Source organism: Protopterus annectens, chromosome 10.part0, assembly GCF_019279795.1.
Source record: "Protopterus annectens isolate FY-2018-M chromosome 10.part0, PAN1.0, whole genome shotgun sequence".
NCBI classification, from domain to species: Eukaryota; Metazoa; Chordata; order Ceratodontiformes; family Protopteridae; genus Protopterus; species Protopterus annectens.
The window spans coordinates 1,589,902,504-1,589,928,286 of record NC_056744.1 but is presented as its reverse complement, the minus strand read 5'-3'; the positions used below and the strand labels follow the sequence as shown (position 1 = coordinate 1,589,928,286).

The following is a 25,783-nucleotide window of genomic DNA, read 5'->3' as shown; positions in this document are numbered from 1 at the left end:
CCCTGAGACAGGTAGATAAAATCTCAATTTCAAATGTATCTGAAAAAAAAAAACGTCTAACAAGCTCTTGGTGTTGCCCATGTATCCCACCAGTGTAAATTCCAACTGTTCCTGTCATCCAGTTATCCTTTCTCTTCTGAGCTTGAGCCTAACACCACATTAGTGGAACATAGTTTTACTCCGTCATCATCAATACCTTTTACCTCTTAACTCACACCACATGCAAAACTCTTACTACCGTTCTCTGTCTTTCAAACCCTGACATACCTCTGCCACTGTCAAAAATTTTCCTCAAGTGTCTGTACCTATTCATACTTTATGCCATTGCTGATTTACTGCTACTTTTGGTATGCTGCACTACAAAAATCTAAGTTTTTACTATGTAGTACCATGTATAACTATGTAAGCAAATGAACTATGTCAAAATGTATTCATACATGACTTTTGAATGTTGAACATTTACCAAAGAGCTATGTTGTCAAAGTTTATCAAAGTTTTTTTTATACTATGTACTGATATCTGTTATATATATGTGAGCTTTTCTTCCTGGGCCTCCATTGAAAAGGTGTTTTGCCAAACTCAGTCAGACTCTATCAGTAATCAAAGGAAAATAAATAAATACAAAGGAAGCAAATCATTAACAACTCACAGTCTTAATCCATTGTGCTTGTGATGAACTGAGAGGCTGCCAGCCCAGCTAGATAGAATTTTGAAAATAATTATATGTCCTTGTAAGTATTAATATGACCACAGGCTTGTTTGACAAATATAAAAAAACTGTGTTATGTGCTGAGCTTCAAAAATGTAACAACAGTGCACCCTGCTGGAAGAAAGCTGATAAGTAAAGAATTTTAGGACTGTCTGTGATCTTAAGCTAGGAGACAGGATATCTGCAGCTGAAATTTCTTTCTATTGTCTTAAGACAAAGATAATTACTAGGTTTCACATGTAAAGTGTCTTTTATTGCTGTGACTTCCTGGCAGCTGCAGATCACAAAGAAATGTTAAATTTTGAGTTTGTTAGCCTGGGGACTAAATCAAAAGTGACAAGAATGATGTAATCTGAAATGATTCAGCAGTAATGTGCATTATCAACTTAAGGACCATCTCAGAAAGAAAGAAGTGCATTTTGTATTTTGTTCTGAAGCTGACAATTCAGCAGCACTTTGCCTTGTAAGTAGGATTTAGATCTTAGTATTTTTCTTCGCGATAGATAGGAATATAGCCAGATTAGTGTAGATGCTTTCTATATTTATGTGAGACTATCCTACAATGCTGTTTTAAAGTATTTCCTGTGATTTCTGAACTCTCAAGTGTCACTGTGTTGAATTAATGAGTATTGTCTAGTGCTTTTATTATTTATTATTAAATATTTTTAAACCTTTTAACGGTGGCTGTTTTGTGTAGAGATAGTTAAGCTCTTACAGTTCTTGCATGTATTTGGTGATACTGCAATAGCCTTAGCCCTGGGTCACACTTACTATTTGGATAACAGTAACATTACACAGTAGAATTGGTCACCCCTTGGGAAGGGCCTTATTAGTAGTTGATAACTAGTGGTTGATGGCAGTGATTTCTACCTTATAGTCTGGGCAGAAGGGTCATAGCTAGTGAACCTGTGCCAGCCTTCCCCAGGAGTGTCTGGGTGTTGTATATAACTCAAATCTCAAAGTGAGTGTGTGTGTCAGCTACTTGGACAGGGACACAAAGCACTGGTTGGACAGAGAGGGTGCTGGAGCTTTTGGTTTGACTACTCAGCTGAGATCTGAACCCTATAGCTGTGCCAGTGGGGAGTCTTATTGGGGATCTGGACAGAAAGGGGGAAACCAGCCCCAGACTGACTGTGATCTCTGTGTCCTCTTAAGGGAAATTGTACTTTACTGTGTGTGTACTTGTTATCCTCCCAATGTGGATGCCCCTCACTGGTGTTAGTGGTGAGGATTGCGGCTCCTCGATTACTGGGCCAGTGCACGGACGTCACAGTGCTATTTACGAGACAGAGGTTGGTTGGGGTTGGTATAATGGTTAAGTTACTTACCTCACAGTCACAAGGTACAGGTTTGATTCTCACATTTGAAGGGGAATTTCATTGGGTTTAAGTGGCCTATAAAAGGCATCTAGCCTAGTTCTTACCTATGAACAAAAGGGAGGACTACAAAGCTAACCAAATGAACTATAACACTTGGCTTATTCTTTACAAATGTAGCATTGCACAACACATCTTTAAACATTGCTTGATGACAGCAGGTCCTAGTGCCTTGCTGACATACAGGCTCCTAAGGTACTGAAATGAAACAGTGAAAACTACAGTCCCAAATCTATTCCCCCTTCAGATGATGCTGAGTGACTCTAACCCCAACAGCATAGTCCCAGTAAGGGCCTGGGAGCAGAAAATTCCTCCTAAAACCCACCATATGCAATTTTTCTACCCCATGTTTCCTATACCTTAATGATGTATAAAGTTCAAGGGTCATAAAGACAAAAGGGACACAAAGCCATGAGAGCCTCATTCTGGACTGACAATGCAAACAACTTAATAAATAACTGCAGATCAAATCAAAAATAGACTATAAAGGATCAGTTGTACCACGAAAATATTAAATAAAATCAAACTAAAATAAATGTCAAGAAGCAATTTAATGACAAATAATTCCTAATAAACCACATAACATCTGGGCTTACACTAGGATGTTAAAAGATTTATTCAATGAATGAGAAAACCAAGATACTATAAGGCAGAACAAAACAATCACAATCATTGAAAGGATGGTTAAAGCAGTCCTGACTATAAGGTTCCTGCTTTTACAGTAATATAACCATAGCAAGACCTTTCCGGCACTCAGGGCAATCCTCCCAGCAGTCTTAATACAGATGCCCAGTTGATCATAAGCAGTTGCAAAATAAAATGAAAATACACACATAAATAAATAAAAATATACAAATTACAGATAACAGTTTATCCTACAGTTCCAACAGTGACCAAAACAATACTAGATTGCTAGACTAACATTATCAATATATACAAAAGTCTGTACCACTAAAGAGTGTTGCCAATAGCCCTTTATTGAAATGTTGGAATTCAAAATGCTAAAAAAAAAATAAAATAAAATAAAAGATGGAAAATATAGAACAGTGAACATTGTTTTTCTCCTTTAACCTTGTTTTGCAGGGTGGCAAGCCTCCTTCTATTTCTCAGTATGAGGGAGCCAACCTTTCCTATCCGTGAACTTATATGTACATATCAACTCCAAGATTGCATAACTCAGAGAAAAGGGAATGTTCTGAGAAATGGCAATCTCAAACTTAGTCTATGTAAGCCCAAATTTTTTGGTGATTCATTCTCCACATTCTAGCACTTTGTACTGCAAGTCTTGGCAAATAAAATGGTTACTGTTGCAAACATTCATAGTTTCATAGTTTCATAGTATAGTACTAGGCTATCTGCCCTGGGGCATTTGTAAGCCTAGCCATAGTGATGTGGCTTTTGCCACCCCATGAAATGGTACAAAAATGTACAGAATAAATCTAGAATACTGTGCCTCTGTCTAGTAGTGACACAATGAAGGTCCCCTTATATAATAGAATTAGTTTACTGTGCCCCTGTCTAGCAGTGACACAGATGTGACCCCTGGGATAAACTTACGATCTCCCATCCACTCATCAAGATTTCTCTTGAAGAGAGTCAGTGAGGTGCTCTGCCTAATACGAACTGGGATCCTGTTCCAAAGCATGGGAAGCCTCTGGGTTATGAATCTATCCCTCCAGCATGTCCTATTCATACTTGTGCCGAGGTTTAAGTCTTTAGCTCTCGTGGTCCTGATGGATTTGGATTTTTTGAGGTGGAGCATGTCCATCAGATCCTGACTGGACATGGCCTTGTACATCAGGCAGAGATCACCTCTGAGCAGGCGGTATGCTACTGAATAGAGCTGAAGTTTCTTTAGTCTGGCAGAATAAGACATATGTTGGAGACCCTTGATCCTTTTGGTGAGGTACTTTTGTGGTCTCTCCAGCTGTTGCAAATGCCGGGTGAGGTACATACCAAATGGGGCATTGTACTCAATCATGGGTCTGATGAGGGAGGAATATAGGGGTACAATGACATCCTTGGATCTGGATGTGAATCCCTTCATGATGAGGTGTGCAAGGTAGAATGTTTTTCTAACCACTTTGGCAACGTGGGTGTCAAATGAGAGGTCGCTGTCTACTTGGGTCCCTAGGTCTCTGATTACTTTTTCCGTACTCAGTGGGTTGCTGTCTATGTGATAATTTGTGGGTATTTTGTTTTTTCCAAAAGGGATGACTATACATTTTTTGGCATTTAGTTTAAGGCCGTGACTACGGCACCAGTTGTCCGTTTCAGTGAGGCCTTTTTGTAGGATGTGTGTGTCTGCTGGTGTATCGACTATGGTGCCTAGTTTGCAGTCATCTGCGAATTTTGTCAGCCACAGCCCTCCCATGTTTGCTTTAACATCTGAGAAATAAATGCCGAACAAGAGGGATCCCAGGACAGATCCCTGTGGGACACCACTTGTGACTGGCTTTGAGTCTGACATTGCTCCAGCGATTTTAACTTTATGGGTTCTGTCCTTTAGCCAGTTTGCAATCCATCTAGTGACATAAGGGTTTACTTTTAAGCTGTTTAGCTTATCTATGATGCCTGAGTGGGGTATTGTGTCGAAGGCCTTAGCCAAGTCCAGGTATGCTGTATGGACTGCTTTGCCCTCATCAATGGCTCTAGTGACTGTTTTGAAAAAGTCAACCAGGTTTAAAAGGCAGGATCTGCCCTTTACAAAGCCGAACTGGGTGGGGTCAAGTGTCTGTAGGTCCCCTATGTCTCTGTTTATGAGTTCCATAATGATTCTTTCCATAGCTTTGCAGACCAGGCTAGTTAAGCTTATGGGGCGGTAGTTTCCAGGGTCTGTAGAGGCACCCCCCTTGTGGAGTGGGACCACTGTTGCTGTACGCCAGTGTTCAGGTACATATCCCGAAGTAAGGCTAAGGTTAAATAGCATTTTTATGTGTGGGTTTAGCTCCTCTTCGAGTTCACGTAACACGCACCCGTCGGATACCGTCAGGTCCCATTGATGCTGTGTTTTTTGCTTTGTTTAGGGAGTTCTCACTTGGACATCTGAGATGACAGGGAGATTACATTCAGCTGGGATAAGTATTTCTTCTTTTGGGGGTGAAGGAGGGGAGAAATTTTCACTGAACCTGTCAGCCAGAATGTTGGCAATATCTGTGGGTTCAGTGTATTTTTTGTTGTTGTGAACCAACTCTGAGCATATCTGAGGGTTTCCACCCAGGTTTCTAACATAGCTGAAGAAGGCTTTGTGGTTATCTTTACTGTCCTTAGCGATTTTTCTCTCAAAGTTTGCCTTGGATGTTTTTATGAGAGAATGTAGTTTTCTGCTAATGTTGATTAGAGATGTCTTCCCTTCATGGGATTTCGCTCTGACGTGCAGTAGCTTCCTTCCTTTGTTATACAATTTGTTTATGGCTGAGGTCCACCAGACAGGACGCTTACATTTGGTGGAGAGGGACTTGGATTTGTTTGGGATTGCATGATCCATGCATTCTTCGAGATGTCCATAGAAAGCATTTGTGAAGGATTCGGCATTGTGGGATGTGGTATCCACTGGCACAGTGGGCTTAAAGGATACCATCTCAGTCTTAAGAAGAGTGAAGTCTGCTTTTGAGAAGTTTTTCACTGTGGTCTTTTGTGCTGGGGGTGGAGGTGGGATATGTATATCCAGGGTGATTAGTTTGTGGTCAGATCTCACTAGTGAGGGGTATATTTCCGGTGTGGAGCATTTTGTCCCCATGTTTGAAGTAAACCCTCTCATTCACAGAAGAGATGGCAAATCATGGCAAGCCAGGAAATCATCTCAAAACACACGTTCACCTCCAAAAAAAACATGAAACACATGAACCATCAGGATAGAAAAGTATTTACTGATGTATCTTGTACCTCGGCTTACACCTTCAATGAATGAATTATTACATCAAGCAGCTTTCTTTATATACCTCATACTTAATACATTCAGTTAATCATCCTTCAGTGACCGATCTATATTTAAAGTGCCCTTCATAAATTACACATTGCCCATGTTTAGCTATGCATAATACATTTTATACAAAGTTTCCATATTTAAACCTTTGGGATATAGTGTCCTGAAATTTATTATACATTTGGACTCCAATATTAACAACTTGTTAATATCCACCTCCCTGTTATTGGATTTAGGTTTAGCCAACACAATGAAAAAGAAAGTTTCTACTGAACCACTATGTGCCTGAATAAATTGTGTAGCTACTGGATTTTCCATCCTATTCCTCATGTTAGGGGAGGGTACAAGAACAGATTTCCTGATCTGTCTCCTTGAGTTTTCATTAACGCACAACCGTTTTACGTTTGATGGAAATCATTAACAGTTGGAAGGGACTGCAATTTGAGCTGCGTATGTTCCTGTATATGCAATATTATTCATGGATTATTTTGAGAGAATGAAATTGTATAACATGATGTTTTATAAGAACAAGGTGGTATTTTTTAAAAGATACATTGATAATCTTATATTTATTTGTAGCGGAAATATGGAAGAGTTTGAAAACTTTATCAGCATGTTGCAGGATAATCAATTTGGCTTAGAATTCACATATAAGACAGGTAAAGAGGTTATACATTATTTGGACTTGGAATACTTTGTGGATGACAATTCTAGGGTGGCCCATAGACCATACACTAAGGAAACGGCTGTGAACAATTTTTGCCAAACGGTGAGTTTTTAAGACTAGCCAATAATACATCAGATAAAGATGAACTGTTGAATGAGTTCAGCATGGTAAAGAATAAGTTATATGTAAGAGGCTATCAGGAAGATGTCTTAATGGCCGCGGAAAGCAAGGCCAGGAGAAAGTTAGGCCTACTGTGGAGCTCCAGGGAGGGAGTCGAATGTACTAGATGGCATTATGTCAACTCGAATAAGAAGATGGAAGGGCAAAATTCTCTCTTCTTTGTTACCCAATATTCTCCCTTTTTGGATAAACTAAAGGAGTTAGTGTGCAGGTATTGGCCTATAGTTTTGAATGATGAAAAGTATGGGGACATTTTCCCAGAAAGGACAGTGTTTTCCTATGGGAGATCTAGTAATTTAAAAGAGCTTTAATTATAAGGCAAACCATATAAGGTACAAAATACTAAGGGAAGTTTTCCATGTAGAAACTGTATAGTTTGTGAGAAAATAAAAAACACAGATGGGGTCAACATCAATGGCAAGGTTTACAGAGCAAGTGAAGCATACACTTGTGAATTTAGTGGAATTGTCTATATTGTAGGTTGTGGGTGCTTGCAGATAAAATGGTACATCAGACAGACTAAAAGAGCTGTCAAGAAAAGAATCATAGAACATTTGAGTGACATAAGGAGGAATATGATGGAAAATCCAGTAGCTACACATTTTATTCAGGCACATAGTGGTTCAGTAGAAACTTTCTTTTTCAGTGTGTTGGCTAAACCTAAATCCAATAACAGGGACGTGGATATTAACAAGTTGTTAATATTGGAGTCCAAATGTATAATAAATTTCAGGATACTATATCCCAAAGGTTTAAATATGGAATTAGACACTAATGTTTACAATAAGTAAACTGACATTGTTATTTGTATGGTTGAGAATGCTCACATTTTATTAATGGGAATGGAATGACGTTCTTAGTATCTCACTTTTTATGTTAGAAAGCAGGTGGGATTCATCAAAGTAACTTTGTAACTTTGTATAAAATATATTATGCATAGCTGAACATGGGCAATGTGTAATTTATGAAGGGCACTTTAAATATAGATTGGTCATTGAAGGATGACTAATTGAATGTATTAAGTATGAGGTATACAAAGAAAGCTGCTTGATGCAATAATTCATTCTTTGAAGGTGCAAGCAGAGGTACCAGATACATCAGTAAATACTTTTCTATCCTGATGATTCGTGTGTTTCAAGCCAGGAAATCATACCATAGGTACTCTTGCAAAATGACTTAAATTGTTCACTGGTTATCACCCAAGCATGTTAGAAAATCTGAAAGGACATCACCACCAGAGAGATTTCCTTACAGATGATGAAATATGGCATCGGCTCTAAAGTTGTCCCCCTACAGGTCAAAGGCAAAAATCACACCTTCGCAGGAAACAGAAACATGTAGCAAAATACCTGAATAGCACCACAAGTGGCAAAACCAGAACAATAGATTTCCTCAGAAATGAGAAATCCACAGCCAGTTCCAAATATGGTCTATGATGTGCCAAGGATCAAAAAAGTGCTTGGATTAATAAAGCTTTCACTTGGAAATCACTGGCACTATGGACATTACATAAGATATCATCACTTGTCCACCACTGTCCATCACAGCCATTGCTACAGTCCCTTTCACAGGATCATATGAGATTACAAGGCTAATGACCCTTGAGCCCTTACAAGCCTAGCCAAGTTTTACCCTTATTTCCATGATCAGCACCTATCATCCCTGTCCAAGAGGGACATAGGTGGAACCCCTGGGGTGAATTTACAGTTATAAGATCATAGGAGGTTACTAAACTAATGACCTTAGGGCTCTTACCCTTATTTTCATGATCAGCACCTATCACCCCTGTCCAGGAAGACATAGGTGTAACCCCTGGGGTGAATTTACAGTTATAGAATCATAGGAGGTTACCAGGCTAATGCCCTAGGGCCCTTACAAGCCTAGCCAAGTTTTACCCTTATTTACAATGATCAGCACCTATCATCCCAATCTAAAAGGGACATAGCAGGTTATTATAGGATCAGTCTACCACCAGGATCAGGTAAAGGAACTCAACACTCCAGTATTTTAATATCACCAGTATTTTCAATTAGCCAGGAAGAGAGGAAAAGAAATGAAAGTAAACACCAAGCCTCAATGCAACAATGTCAGCATCAGGGTCAGTAAAAACCACAGACTGAATCCTGCTACTCTCTATTTTAAACTCTTCTAGGCTATTACTGCTAACAAGAAGAATGAACAAATGTAGGAAAAGCCAGAATATACAAGTCCAATAATACACTACCAAAAGAAGTATCAAAAGTTTAAACATCTCCCACAGATTTGATCACATGATGCAGCCACCATATTGAATCAGCACCATTTCTGGTTATTATTTTATAGGACCATCCAAGAGGACTGTTATCTTATTAATTTGATTTTGTATACTTTTCAAATGTTTAGGTAATGAGACCGCATTCCCCGGTGTAGAAATGTATAAAGATTAATTTTGTTTGTGCTATCACTGTGACACTTTATTCATAGTACACCTTAAGAACAGTTACTTTTTAAGAAATGTTTAGTGTTTCTGCCACTCCTAGTTGGTGAATTTAAATTAGACTGTATAATACTATATTATTGTCTATATCTGTCAGCTTACAATGTCTACAAATTTATTTGCATTATATACAAATGATTAAATAAATGTGCTTTTAAAAACCTTTAAGCATCTTGTTCCATAATGTTACAAAGTTGTCCAGGAACAGATTTCCATTTCCCCAGCACTCTATTAGCAAAGGGTCATTTATTTATGTTATAATTTTGCTGTTTGTATAGTGGACTGCGACACCAAACACTTTGTACAGGAAGGATGCCATGGACTGATTTTATCAATCCTAATTAATTGGCATTCTATCCCAGCATTAATAATTTATGAGAAATTCTCAAAGATGTGGTGACATCTCTCCTTTTTATAAAATGGTTAACTTTGCTAGGAGAGTTGTTTTCTTAATGAAACCAGTATGTCATATTCCCTTTCGTATTAGCTTGCCAAAGATCAATGCTCATTTTCCATTTATTGATAACAATCAGAAAAGAACAACACCTTTGTAAAACCTCTTGGTAGTCTCCTCATGTCTTCTTTCTTAACAGCCATGGCTATCACCTTAAGCCAAGCAATCACCCAGAAAAAGGTTGTCCATTTTAAACCTATACTAAGGGAAGGATGACAATGTCTTCTTAAGTCTTTTTTCAATACTCATAAAGTAACACTGACTGACTGACCACAGATAATGTCAGTAGAGTCACAGTACGGTTTTAAATTAGTATTATTTTCTTCCCCAACAGGTCTTCCTTTATACTCTTTTTGCAGACAGATTTTTTTTCAGGTCCTTTGTAGCATTTACAAAGAAAATAATAAAGCAGTAATGTTTTTCTGACAGGATCTTTCTCCGAATATTTAAAAAAAGACATATACAGTAGCTGAGGAGTAATGCAGACCTGACCAGCAAATATATTTACCAGCTGCTGCTCTTGAGAAATATCTTTCCTACACTAGGGCATGCTTTATTCCTAAATGTGATACAAGGTCATATCCTTCAACTTTATCACAAACAACCAAAACTCTTGAGTTACACAGCAACCAGTCAGAAGAACAGCACTGTGATATAGTGTCTGGACAGCCAGCAACTGAAATGGCCATTTAACAATAGAAACTTTATCAGTCACAGTCAGAAATGAGTGCCCAACACACAAACACATTCATCATAGATCAATCGGTTACATGATTGAAGCTTTACTTAATCGAATAAGTAAAGCTCGAACTTGTAATATCGAAACCATAAATTGTTGAACGACCGATTTAACCCAGGGAAACACTTCCCTTGGCCGTTCTGTGGACTATGCCCGTTTCTCCAATTTGGAGCGATCTCGGATTTGGTATATTTAGGTAGGGGTGTGTAGGGGGCACAGCCCCTCACATTGGGGGTGTGGGGGGTGAAGCCCCCCCCCCCATTAATTTCAGATGTAAAGTTTTTTTTTTTTTTTTTATTCGGCCAAGGGAAGTGTTTCCCTTGGTTGAATTGGCCGTTCGACAATTTTATCTATTGATATTACAAGACTAAGCTTTAGTTATTCAATTAACTAAAGCTTCAATGTTGTAATATAGACATGATCAAGATTCTACATCACATGATCAAAGCTTTACTTAATCAAATAAGTGAAGCTCAAACTTGCAATATCGAAACCATAAATTGTCGAACGGCCAATTTAACCCAGGGAAACACTTCCCTTGGCTGTTCTGTGGAGTATGCCCATTTCTCCAATTTGGAGCAATCTCGGAGTTGGTATATTTAGGTAGGAGAGGTGTGGGGGGCACAGACCCCCCATTTGATTTTGGATATAAAGTTTTTTTTTTTTTTTGATTCAGCCAAGGGAAGTGTTTCCCTTGGTTGAATCAGCCATTCGACAATTTTAGCTTTCGATATTACAAGATCAAGCTTTAGTTATTCAATTAACTAAAGCTTCCATGTTGTAATACAGACGCGATCAATCACTGCAGTATCTTGGAGGCTAGGAAAAGATCTTGCCAGACCCAGACTCAAATGACAAATGCCACATCCCTGACAAGACTTACAGGCAAACAGACTGGCCCAACAGTCTGCAATACTCAGGTCTATTAGGTACCATCTACTTGCTTGTTATTAGTTCTCATACATACTTTATCAGTTTAAATGGAAATGAAAGCCAATACCAAAAATTATACTAAAAAGATATCAAACACTGACTCAAAGAGAATGGCATGGAATTTCATTCTGTCTAGTGGAGATCTTGAAGTTTGTACTGTAATATCCAATAATTAAAGTCTGAGCTCTTGACAAAACAGTTATATCTTCACAGTTTAATCAAATACTCATGTTCTAAAATCGTATAAGGTTAGCATAACTAATTTTGTAGTGGAAGCATTCATTATATTCTAGGTTTTAAACTAGATTTTATAAGTCACAGTGAACAGAGTAAATACAAATTCTGTAATGTTTTGCAAACAGCATACAATAGTGTAATAACTACTCAAGCTAGACACGTACTATCACCAGTATTATGCTCGGCTATTTGTGAGCTTTTATACAAAGTTAAGCAGTTCAGTCTGTGTTATTTGATTGCTGAGATTTTTAGAGAAATAAGAAAACTATTACAATATCAACAAAACTATATGAACAACATTCAGTATCTCTTTAGCTACACTAGACATACCTCTTAACCTCCAAGTGCAAGAAATCTAAACAAAGTCTACAATAATATGAGGCGAAGGTCCAAAAATAGGGACAGATTTTAAATATTGCTCTTACAGAAAATTGCTAGAATAACGGCATTCTGGCATGCATTTTCTGAATGATATAAAGTCCAAAACTCAAATGGTTGTCACTATTTAGCAACATGCCAGAAAACCACACATTTTATGATGAACAGCACAGCACAAAAATGTGAGGCAAAAATCTGGTAATTCAGTGAAAATCTGGAAAGTTGAGAGGTATAGCAAAATCTGGACATTCAGTGAAAATCTGGACAGTTGAAAGGTATAGCATATAGGTATAGCAAGGGTTGGGAGGGTGGCTTAATGGTTAAGGTGTTTGCCTTACAAATACAAGGTGCAGGGTTTGAGTCTCACAAGGAATAATTGGCTAGGCTTACAATGGCTCGCAAGGGCAGTTAGCCTAGTACTAACCTATGAACCTATTTGACAATGATCAAATATCAATGAGTTGTGTTCGTCATCACTTAAATGTTCTATAGTTTGTATCCAGCATGGTTTTGGAGTTATTAATGTAAATACGAGCAAGCATTTTTTGATACCTAGAGAGATCACTAGGCTGATCCTAGAAAATCGGATAGATGTAACACTAGGGATTAATAAGCTAATGGTAGTTTCTGGTAGTACATTAAGTTTTAATAATTAACAGACTATGAATACCAGTTTAACCATAGAGACAGCATTATTTTCTTGCATATATTTTGCTGGATATCTTAATTCAGTCTCATCAAATCTACAGTGGTCATTAAGTCACCAAAGTCACTATTTAATACCAGTTGAGTAACACCATGTATTACAGTAGTATTTATAAGAGTGCCAATTTAATAGTGCAGACAGTACCATTTCCTTGCAGGAAGTTAAGGAAATACTCTTCCCACGTTCCTGGATCGGGTTGGCCCCTGTTCATCTTGTCAAAGTAGTAGAACGATACAACAGTGTCTTTGGCATTTCTGGCAACATAGATGACCTAGTATTAAAACAAAAGATAAAACAGGTAGAATGTTGCAAGAATAATTTGGGATCTAAGCCATGATTACAAACCAGAGAAGCTGAAAAAAGTCTTGTCTGCAACTAAAACAGCGAATGCACATCACAGAGTAAACAATGACACATACATCTTTAGGGCAGGTAACCAATCCAATTACACTGATAAAAATTACAAATTTAAGGACACAAAACATACCTAATAGAAGGCTTTAACTAAAACCTTCATTATCAGTAGACAAAAACCACAAGTCTAACAACTGATAACCTATCTATAAAGATGCAGTGTGAGTTAAATAGCTGATTACTTAATCTGATGTGGTAAAAATAACATGCCAAAATGTGCTAATATGTATTAGAGCTTGAATACTAAAGCCATACAATGAAGGGAAAGGGAGCATATCTTGTCTGACAGATATGACTTTTAGGGTTCCTATTAGAACTCCGAATGCTTGAAATGTCAAATGTCATATGGTCGACACCATATGATTGACATTTCAACAGTTCGAAGGTTAAACGTAATGGCGCTGCTCAGTGCTGAATGGGAGAATTTCCCCTTTCTACACTGAAGTGTGATCTTGGATTTGGTGCATTTACCTGCACCGTTAAGGTAATTTTTTTTTTTTTTTTATATATTCGAACTTTTAAACTTTGATCATAGGTTGTTGAATATATGGGATTCAAAGTTTAGAAAGTTTGAATATATAATATAGACCCGATTTGTACATGCCTTTGGAAGTCAGTAACACAGAGGATAATGGTAATGGTACATAGCAGGTCTTAGTAATAATATATCTTTGAATGCATACCCAGGAAAAGCAAACATGACTGCAGAAGGTCTTGTCAACAGGGATGACAAGCCACAAGTTTCTTCTTCACAGGCAACAGTGAATAAGACTTTTATATTCATGTTAGTGGATAAATAAGTAGTGCTCCATGTTACAATAACATTAAAGACAATGGCAGACCTACAGGAATAACCATCGCATTACATACAGTCATTCATTCAAAATCCAAAGCACACAGACGCGTGCGTGTGCACACACACACACACACGCACGCATGTGCATTTGTACTTACACATCCACCTATAAAAGCACAACTCACATGCATATGCACCTCTTCTGATGTTATTCTTCAGCAACTTAACTACAGTTTGCAGTATATAGACAAGTGCAAATAATTGAGGCCAATTAATTTGTTCCCCTTTCAACTTTTCATACAATAGGTTCATAGGAGGTTACTAGGCTAATAACCCTAGGGTCTTTACAAGCTTAGCCATTTTATACCCATGTTCCCTCACTGACCTTGGTTAGATGGTTGTTATTCGCAGACCGTGTCTATGATCAGCACCAACTGCTGCTGTCCATGAGGTACATAGATGCCAGCCCCCAGCATAAATTTACATTCTCCCATCCAATTGTCTAGGTTGCACCTGAAAAGGGTTATTCAGGAGCTCTGCTTCACATGAATTGGGAGTTTATTCCAGAGGAGTGGCAATTTCTGGGAGACACACCTGTCTCTCCAGCATGCTCTGTTAATGTCACAGGCTAGGCTGAGATCTCTGGAGTGAGTGACTCTTACCCCATCTGATTTGCAGACATACAGTGTTTCCACTGGGGCAGAATCAGAGACTGCTCTGTAGGCCTGGTACAAAATGACTCTCAGCAGCCTGTAGGATACAGAGTACAGCAACAGGACTTTCAGTCTTTCCATGTAGGTTACGTTTTAAAGGTCCTGAATTTTCTTGGTGAGAAACCTCTGTCATCTCTGTGGTCTCGACAGTGGCTGCAGGTGTGTGGTGAGGTACATGCAAAAGGGAGCAGTGTACTTTATTATTGGTCTGATGAGGGTCGAGTAGAGAGGAGTTATAACATCCTTAGTCTTGAATGTGATGCCTTTACTTATGAGAGTCACAACACAGAAGGCTTTCCTTACCACTGTGGACACATGGTGACTGAAGTTTAGATTGCTATCAACCTGTGTTCTGAAATCTCACACCACTGGGTTTGAGCTTAGAGGGCGCTGTCAATATTGCAATTTGCAGGGACTTCCTCTTTGCCAAAGGGGATAATAATGCACTTCTTTGCATTTCATTTTAGTCTGTGGCTTTGGCACCAATCATTTGTCTGTGTTATCCCTCTTCTGTAATATGTTAACATCATTTGGGGACACGGTGATTGCACCCAGTTTGCAATCATCAGAGACCTTAGTAAGCCAAAGGCCATCTACTTTCACCTGGACTTTCGAGAAATAGATTCCAAACAGTAGAGGGCCCAGCAGAGATCCTGGTGGTACTCCACTGGTAACTGGTCTACTGGTAGAGCTGGAATCCTCAACTTTGACAGTATGCTTTCTGTCGATGACCCAGTCGGCTACCCATCTAGTGACATATGAGTTAATTCACAGCTGAGAGAGTTTCTCAATGATACCCGACTGTGTCAAAAGCCTTGGCCAAGTCAAGATAGGCAGTATGTACTGTTAAGCCTTCATCCAGAGCTTTGGTGACATTCTCAAAGAACTCCACTAGGTTCAGTAAGCATGACATACCCTTAACAAAGCCACACTGGGTTGATTGAAGAGTTTGAAGGTCACATGTCCTGGCTGTTAACGTCCATGATGATTCTTTCCATGGCCTTGCAGATAAGGCTGGTTAGACTTATGTGTCTATACTTTCCAGGTTCGGTTGATGGACCCCCTTTGCTAGAACAAAGCCAGTGCTCAGGCTGAGGATAAAGAGAGTGCCAAGTGGTTCTTCTAGGTCTTGTTTTAGATTGTTTAATTAGCAGTCTGGGATGTTATCTGGTCCCATAGAGGCTGTGCGTTTGGCCTTAGAGAGTATGAATATGCCATGATCTTTGGAGATACTAGGTAGAGGACTGGTGTCAGGTATGCTTTGGGGTATGGCTAGTGGGGACGGGGGGGGGGGGGGGGTGAAGTTTGCTCCAAATCTGTCAGCTAGCAGGTTGGCAATTTCCTCAGGTTCAGTATGGGAGATAGCGTCCACTATACGTTTGGCATATACTTGGACATTCCTTTAGATTTTGGATGTAGCTAAAGAATACCTTATGATTATCCTTAGCTAGGGATGCTAATTTAGCTTCATAAAATACCTTATGATTGTCCTTAGCTAGGGATGCTAATTTAGCTTCATAAAATACCTTATGATTATCCTTAGCTAGGGATGCTAATTTAGCTTCATAACTAGTTTTAGAAAACTGTACACGTTATCTGATTTGCTTGTTCAATCTCTGGAGGGTATTCTTCTGCTGATTACCTTCCCTCTTGTCCTTAGATGTCAGTTTCTTCCTTTTGTTATATAACCTATTTATACTCGAGGTCCACCAGGGTGGCCTGTTTTTTTGTGAGGGCCTGTTTTTGATCCAGTCAGGTTCAGCTGAGTCTATACAGTTGTTTAGATTGTTATACAGGGCAGTTGTGTACTTCTCTGCATAGCAGTCACTATTGGCTGCATTAGCCAGGGGTTTGAAACTTTTTATATCATTGCCTGGTAGACTGTAGTTTGCTTTGGAGACATTTTTCAGTTTTTTGCTCCTGTGGGGGTGCCAGGTCTGATCGTTACTTCAAATGAGACAGATTTATGGTCTGACCTTACCAGGCAGGGTAACGCACAGGAGGTACTGCAGAGACCTCCCATGTTGGTGAGTACTAATTCTAGCACATTTGAGTCACATGTGGGGGTGCAGACTAGCTGTTCCAGGGCATTTCTATTGACAACGTCTTGGAACCTCAGGGCTAACGTATTTGTGCTCATGTATGTTGTCTAATCGATGGAAGGATAGTTGAAAAAACCCACAACCAAAGTGTTTGTCTGTATAGTGAGTAACAAATAAAAGAAAAATAAAAAACACCAGGATGACATGAGCGCTACAATCTGTGGGCCACCAAACTGCACCTTCTGTGAGTACTTGATGAGGTGCGACTCATATGAGTGCCCCATCTTAAAATGATGGTGAAAATTTCAGCAGGTGGTAACTGCAATACTGAAAAAGTTGTATATAGGGCCATGTGTAGTGACTGCCTTCATTTTATGTAGGTAAGACTGTGAATAAACTGAAAAGGAGGATCTCAGGTCATCTTTCCAACATCAGATGTAAAAGCCAGAGGAATACCTTATCCAAACACTTATCAGAACACCCCAGACATTCTGGTTTTAAATTTATCATTCTGGACTGTGTGGAGATGGATGAGCTTAAAGGGGATGTCAATGGTTTTTTTGGAGAAAAAAGAATTATGCTGGCGGTTGAAATTAAATGAATTCAGAAAACCAGGACTTTACTGTTGCTCTATTAAGAGTGTGTTGAATTTACGTAACCTGCCACCCAATCTGTAAAGGTTTTTTAGGAAATTTCTGAGGAAGTATTTTATGTTCTAAACATAAAAAAAATTATGTGTAGTATGTATGTAAATCTATATACGTTTACTTACTTTAACCTCAGTTCTGCTTTGATTAGATTTCGTACACTCTTGCATCACACCAGAGATTTAAATGGTAAACTCAAAACACACATTGTTTTCATACAGCTATTATCATAAAGTATTACCATGAAGTACTGGTATAATTCCCCCATTTATCATACTGGTGTATGCTCATGCACACACCTGTACACTTTTACACCTTACTAGTTTACTTCATCCATTATTTTGTGTGTTTTTTCTACTGGTTTTCATTGAATAAACATGTTTTTGGAGCTGTAAACATGAAAACTGTCATGGCAGTTTTTTCATTTTTTTTTTTTTTTTTTTTTTTTAACTGCAAAGCACTGGCATTTTTTTTTTTGAACTGTAAATAAGGCATTGTTGCAGAACAGTACCTACCCGGATGCACAGTAGCAAGTCCTGCCTAAACCCGCTTACCACCCAACACCCGGTGATTTGTTTGAATAATGAATGAATATTCATGGTGATATCGTCACCGGCCTCATGAATATTCATTGGGTATTTAGCGCATTAGCTCGGGGAGGCAGGGCTAGGGTTAGGGCTATGGTTAGGATTAGGGATAGGGTTATGCCTAGGGTTAACCCTAATCCTAACCTTAACTGTAACCCTAACATTTAAGGCTAAGACTAGGGTTAGGGTTATGGTTCAGATTAGGGTTAGGTGTAGGGTTAGCCCTAACCCTAATCCTAACCTTAGCCCTAGCTCTTAGTGGCCTGTTGGCTCTGTAAAATATGGACCAAGGCAAAGTAATAACATCTGTCTCCAGTGGAACCCATCTGCACAGCAGCGATTTCAATATTTGTCAATCATCTACCAATGTATGCATGATGTCACTGTCAAATTTGCATGGCAGTCAGTCATGCATCATTTGCAAACAACATCACAGCCATTTAGCATGTCAGTCACAGAAGTCGCAGCCACTCCTGCGCAACCTAACCAGGGAGGTACTGTTCTACAACAATACTGTAAATAAAATAATTTTTTTCTGAAATAATTTTTTCTAAATAATTTTTCTGAGCTATAAATAATTGTTTTTATACACACTAATGCATATTAGATATTACTAGATAAATATATATTTATATGTATTGTGTTCTAGTTAGATAATGTTTATGGTTAGACAGTTATGTGTTTTTTTTCTATCAATCTAGTTAACTCTTTTTACTTGTCTACCTGTGTACATGATTTTAGTTCTTGTCACAGACCTGATCAAGGCTTTATTGCATTAGTTAGCCAAAAGTGATTTTAGTTAAAAGTTAGTGTTTTTAGGTGTATGGTATGCTTTCCTCAACACATCATTTGGGAATGTGGGTGCAAATAGATAGGTAGTGTTTCCCTTAACTAGAATTAAGTTTGACCTAATCAGGTTTAGTGTGTGAGGGTGGGTATGTGTTGTTCTAAAGTACACTGTTTATGGCTCTGTTTATATTGTTTGCCTTGAAAAGCCTGGTTTAAAATTAAACAATACATATATTTTCCAAGCCTACTTCTAAGTGTAAAAAAGCTGATATGTTTAACATTGTAAAATATTTCTGATTTTTGTTACTGAGGATCACTTGTCTTTGAAAAGTAAAGGCTGATTGCTTTGGAACACTACCTGGGTTTCATGATTTTTGGGAATTATTGCGAATGACATCATCAACAAGGTTTTAAGATCACTAGTTTCTCTGTTTTTTATTTTTTCCTCAAAACTCATGGTGGTGAGGTTGGAACTACACATATTCCTATCCTTGTTCATTGTTTGTATCAGAAAAAAATCATACATTTCTAAATTTCATTTTACTTAAAACAAAACATGAAGTTTTATACAGACACCAACATCCAACATAGGTTCTGAAAAGGGAGAATCATGATACCATTACTTTGGACCCTTACAGACCACATTCTCATAAACATGGATAAAGGCAAAATCATAGGCACTATATTCACAGATCTGACTCAAGTAATTGATCTGGTAGACCATAAGCTCCTTCTCAATACTCCTTTAGAAACAGACCTTAGCACAACAGTCACCAACTATTTTGCACACTGCCTAACTAAGATTATTCTGTATAAAAAAAATTGACAAAAGCTATAAAAATGAGAATGTGCATTACGAGTTACAAATGTATCAGTAATGAATATATAAAAATAATACAACAAAATAATTTAAATTGTATAGCAATCTTTGTTATACATTTTTCAATGATGAAAATAAAAATAAAGTAGTAAGATGCATACAAAAATAACTGAAAAAAAAAAACGTAATTATATATTTATCAATGGAGGAAACAGTAATGAAGTAGTGAACGGATAATAGTATATAAATGGTGGAAAAAAAGGACAGATAATGAGACAGCTGGAACACAAAGTTGATTATACCAGAGATGAAGATGGGTATGAGAAGAGCTGTAAAACAATGGGGAAAAGACTAGAACAGTGTAACACTCGGGAAACAGAGTAATTGGTATGCTTATGACAGGATGGAGAAGATTAAAGTACAGTTGTGTACACTTACCATAAATGTAGATGTTCGAGTGTATTCACTGTTGCAGTCATTACATTTGGGTAATCTGCTGGCAGGTTGCCCTCAATCGGCCTGAATAACAAAGTCTTGGGTCCTGCGTCAGCTGCTGTCTCTTCTTCCATGACGTCAGGTCGTCAGGGGTATAAAACATGCAGCCAACGCCATTTTATTCAGTTTTTCTTGCCCCAGATGTCAGGTGCCCCCCCCCAAATGGGGAGCAAAAAAAAAAAAGATATAAATATATATATATATATATATATATATATATATATATATATATACATACATATATAAATAAACAGTAAATATATATAAATGCACTTTTAGAAACATAAACTTTACCTTCATCTAAAATCAACTACACCACAAAGACTTTTGTGTATAGTGAAGGAAAGAAAAGGTATAGAAAGGGGGATGGCGGGTGAGTAACCTGGACTGCAACAGTGAATACACTCGAACATCTACATTTATGGTAAGTGTACACAACTGTACTATGTTCTTCATGTTTCACTATTGCAGTCATTACATTTGGGTAGAATCCCAAAGCTATGGATGGGAGGATGGAACTAAATAGCATTAGGAGCGGCTATAAGGCCATGCAGAACTGCAGTGACAAAGCCTGCCCTGGATTTGGAGAAGAGAGGCAAATGATAATGCTTTGTGAAGGTATGAACACAGCTCCAAGTAGCAGCTTCTAGAATGTCTTTGGTTAGAACCGCTCTGAGAACAGCTGCTGAAGTAGAGGCAGCCCTGGTGGAATGTGATCTGATCCCCTTGGGCACAGGTTTACTATGGTGCAAGTAGCAGAAACGAATGCAGTGGCTTATCCACTTAAAAATAGTCTGCTTTGATATAGCCTTCCCCTCTGACATTGCAGCAAATGCTACCAGTACTTACTCAGACTTTCTTAGAGATTTGGTCCTGTTTAAGTAGAATCTTAGTTGTCTGTGTACATCCAATGAATGCAGAATCCGCTCCCCCTTGTCCTGCGGATTTGGGTAAAATGTTGGCAGGTGAATGGTCTGGTTAAGAGCCACACTGGATACCACCTTAGGCATAAAAGAAGGATTGGTCCTGAGAGACAAACCTGTCCGGATAAAATATAATAAAAGGCTCCACTGCCATGAGAGCCTGTAGTTCTGAAACCCTTCTTGCTGAAGTGACTGCCAAGAGAAAAGCTAATTTCCAAGATAGAAATTTTATATCTGCAGAAGCTGCTGGTTGAAAAGGAGGCAAAGTGAGTTTTTCCAGCACAAAATTGAGGTCCTATGCAGGAGTTGGTGATCTTCTGGGTGGCCTTAAATTTGTGGCCCCTCTAAGATACTGATTAAGCAGAGGATGAGAAAAGAGGGGAAGCTCTGTGTTGTAATGAGCAGAGATGGCAGAGGCATGGATTTTTATTGTAACTATGAAACTGTTGTCATTGTTTGCCAGCCATTAACTACTACATAGGAAATGGTATGGCAATATCACTAGCACACCATTTTTTCAAATATAACAGGCAATTTATTCAAGGGCAGCCAGAAGCAACTTCTGCATTAGTAATAGCTCTCTTTAATGTGGAATTATTCAGATGACTTTTACTTCTGCAGAGATTGTGCATATTGGCTTAGCATATGCTATCAGGTGGTTATTATTTCTTATGCCTTCATAAATAGTCTTCTATTTAAACCATGCTACACATGGCTATATCTTATGGTATGGTGCTAGTGATATTTATACAGTTTCATATGGTTCATCCAAAGCTAACAATAAAGTACATGTAATTTATTTCTTCATAACAATAAGGGGTGTACACTGTCAACAAAGTGTCTATAACTGCTGGTGGGGGACTATCTGTGGATGAAAGCACTTTAAGCTCTTATCATTTGGTCACATTTAAACAGTTTTAATCTGGCTTTGCAGGACTAGTGTACATGTGCACATGAATTAAGTTGGAACATTTTGGCTACTATCTGTTTGGGTAAAACAAATTTGAAATATGTACTTTGGTCATTATTGTTGTTAATTTTTTGACACAGACATCCGAGAAGGATGCACTCAACAATGTAGTTAAATCTAGTAACCCAGCACAAACCACAGAAATAAATACAGTCTATTTTATCATTTGTGAGTTCCAGCTATTTAAATACATCTGTTTTAAGGAATTTTCAACTCTGATGAAGTCTTTAATATGTACTAATAAGACAAAAGCACTAAGTTCAGTATTCTAGTGCACCTAACAGCTCATTTTCATTCTTTTTGTGAATGTAGCTATAACTGCTGGGTTTGGGGGATATCTTTGGATAAAAGTGACTAACTTTCATCTCTGCAGAGTTAAAGTCATAGATCTGTCTTTGCCTGACTAGTGTGCTTTTGTGTAAAGTAAACTGGACTACTTTATACTGTTGCCAGTCAGTATAGTGGACATAATTGTTGACTCCACATACTGATGGAGTAGCAGTTTGAGTGGCTTTCTAGAGTTGAAATATTCTGATATGGGTACTTTCATCATTACTGGTTCATACATTTTGTTTCACTATTTACTAGAAAAATGTTGAAATCTGGCAATTTAAAATGCACTCTTAACAGGTGTTGCTCTATTAAACAAGAAATAAAATTTAAAATAATCAGGAAGGTGACTCAAAGAACACAAACATTTAATCATGATCCAAAAAACGTATGCAGGGGGCCCATGGTTTGAAAACAGCCCAGGGCTTAAGGTGCACTTAATCCACCATTATCCAGATGCATTTATAATGAATGTGAGATTCAGGGGGAAGACAGGTTTACTGTTGCTCATGATAAGTCTGTTTTCCATATGAGACTATTTTGTTTAGCAAATAGATAAAAGTGTTTATGCTCCAAAATTTGAAATCGAAATTTTAAATTAAATCCAAATCTCTATAATCATTGCAAAAGTAAAGAAGAAAATAGTATGCAGACTGTGAGGGTTGAAAAGTGTTTATGGTAACGGGGGAGAGACAAACAAGTAGTGGAGCAATGGAGTGATGAGGGAAGCTGGTCCATTACCCTACCTAGGGCCCCATTTGACCATGATTCGGCTCTGGTTGCATCTCCATATTTAAACTTTCAAGACCGGAAAAAACAGACTAGCGAAAACCACCGCTAATTCAAAAGCCAAGAACTCGACTCAGGCCAGTCCAAAACGTAAAAAACATGAAAAACAACAAATTTTATTAAGCCACTGTAAAAGTTTTTTGTTAGTACCTTGCACTAACTTCTTCAGACAAGCAAAACATTTCCACCATTACAAGTGAGTTTAAATACCAGCATTGAAACACTTAACCACGCCCCTTGCTCTCCCTTTAGCTCCTTAAAAGTACAGATCACAACTAACTAAGGTGCATTTGCAATTCTCTATTAACATAATAAAAAATAAAAAATTCATACACCAAGACTGTAATAATAGCAGGCTTTGAAACTGAAAGAAAAAAGCCCAATATTTTGATTATTAAACTGTATAAAGTAGATAAATATGTAAAATATATAATAACATTTAAATAACAATATTCAACCTACAGCATAAATACTAATAATGGAAGTGCGACGCTTCCTAATCAAAAATTACCTATGCATACATTGTATCTTGCCTGCTTTCAAGTAAAATAACTAATATAATGATTATAATAAAATTAATGCATACTGTCCTAAGTATCTAAATAACTAGAACAGCTACCCAAGAAAAATAATATAATATTAATCATATCTCACTAAATAATAAAAATAATAATATAGAAATATAAAATATGACATGTAACATATAATATAACATAAATTTAGGCTACTCAGTATAGGTTTAATACTGTCATTAAATAAAACAGGTCTAAAAGTTAGCGTATGTAGACCTAAAATTACTAAGTAATAAAATATGAATCAATAATATATATTGTAAAATAATGATAATGATGTATAATCATAACAATAACTGATAACTATTAACCCTCCACCACTGTCGACTAATAAAGTTATAAAACCATTAATTTGTCGACTCTTATTTTTCATTTTTTGACTCTCATTTAAAAAAAAAAAAAAAATTGTGAGAATAAACAGCTCGTCACCTCTTCAAACTTTTAAGTTTTAAAAAACAACTAATGGATAACGAGCTGTTAAGACCAGGGGGGCGATACACTTCCAATCTTAATTGCCAAAGAAGCTCTTTACATTCTAATCTATATGTCTCAGGTCCATAAGAATTGGTATTATACAGCTGATCTATAACCATAAATGTAAACTCATGGTTTGGGTTGTTCTGAATGTGCATAGCCAAAGCATTGTCCATTTTCATTCTTCTTATGGCATACAAATGCTCGTACATTCTTTCCTGGAGTTTCCTCTCAGTCTTGCCAATGTAAAAACTGGGGCATGATGAACATTGAGCAAGGTATACCACTTGTGTACTGGAACAAGTGAAACGTCCCCTCATGAGGAATTTCCTGTTCTTAACTGTAAAGGCTGTACCTGCCTGGACAAATCTGCAATACTTGCACATATTACATTTATACATCCCTGATCTTGGTGTTAGTAAATTTCGCGTAGATTTTTGATGTTAGGGCCCCTTCTGTGTGTTATCAATGGGGCTTTATCAAAAATTGGATCTCCAAGTAACTCAGGGGATAGTAATCGCCAGTTCCTCTTAATTATAGTAACTATGTCATTGGCATCTGTATTAAAAGTTAAAATAAAATTGGACCTGGACATGTTTCCCTGAGAATCAGGGCATACAGGTGATGGTAAATGACTCAATTCAGGAACAATGTGACTCAAAATAGAAGAAAAATAGCCATTAGCTCTCTTGGTCTTAACTTCAAAACACAACTCATCAATCAAGGTTTCTGGATAACCTCGATCCAGAAATAAATTGGCTATGAAATCACACTCTTCCAAAAATTCACTATCCCTTGACACCATCCTAGCTGCTCTTACAAGTTGTCCTTTGACTATAGCTTTTTTCTGGTGAAGCGGATGGTCACTATCATAATGTAGATAAGAATTAGAGAAAGTTGATTTCCGATGGATTCTGGCTCCAAACTGACCTAGACTTCTGTCTTTATAAAGTTCCACATCCAAATAGGATATCTTCTCCAAGTCTATTGTACAAGTAAATTTCAAAAAGTCAGACAAATTATTGAAGCCGATCACTAGGTCTTGGGCTTCTTCCAGTGAGCCATTAAACAAGATAAAAATGTCGTCCAAGAATCTTATGTACAGAACGACTTTCTCTTGAATAATATTATTGGGAAGGCAAACGTTCTTTCCCAATGAGTCATGACCAAATTAGCTACACTGGTGCCACACGGAGACCCCATAGGCACACCAATCAACTGATGGAACCATCTGTTATTGAATGTGAAATAGTTACATGTCAAAATAATATTCAACAACTTGCTCACCATAGATATCTCTTTGGGTGGAGCTTGGTAATAAATCATCTCCAATTGAATCCATTCAAGTGCTACCTCATGGGGAATTGAAGAATATAAATCAATGACATCAATGGTCAGAAAATAGGCATTTTCATCAAAGGTAGCTAGTCCAACTTTTTCCAAAAAGGACCAAGAATCTCTGGCTATGTGTGGTACCTGCAATACATATTGTTTGAGGATGGTGTCTACTACCTTCGCTGATGCATAGGTAATACTACCCCTCGCGTTTACTAATTGGTGCATAGGGGGATCACCAATACTTTTATGAATTGTGGGATTCCCAAATAATGCTGGAATGCGTGGTGAGGGTACTGAAATAAAA

At 37.8% G+C, this 25,783-nt stretch overlaps 1 protein-coding gene across 5 annotated transcripts in view; it reads right to left on the bottom strand.

The window, feature by feature from the left end:
- Nucleotides 1–25,783, bottom strand: part of LOC122813761 (sulfotransferase family cytosolic 1B member 1-like) — a 200,572-nt gene that overhangs the window by 90,369 nt on the left and 84,420 nt on the right. For all 5 annotated transcript variants that reach the window (XM_044086248.1, XM_044086247.1, XM_044086249.1 and 2 more), the window contains one exon: nucleotides 12,925–13,051. In XM_044086248.1, coding sequence (XP_043942183.1) covers nucleotides 12,925–13,051 — 127 coding nt within the window. The remainder of the gene's footprint in view (nucleotides 1–12,924; nucleotides 13,052–25,783) is intronic.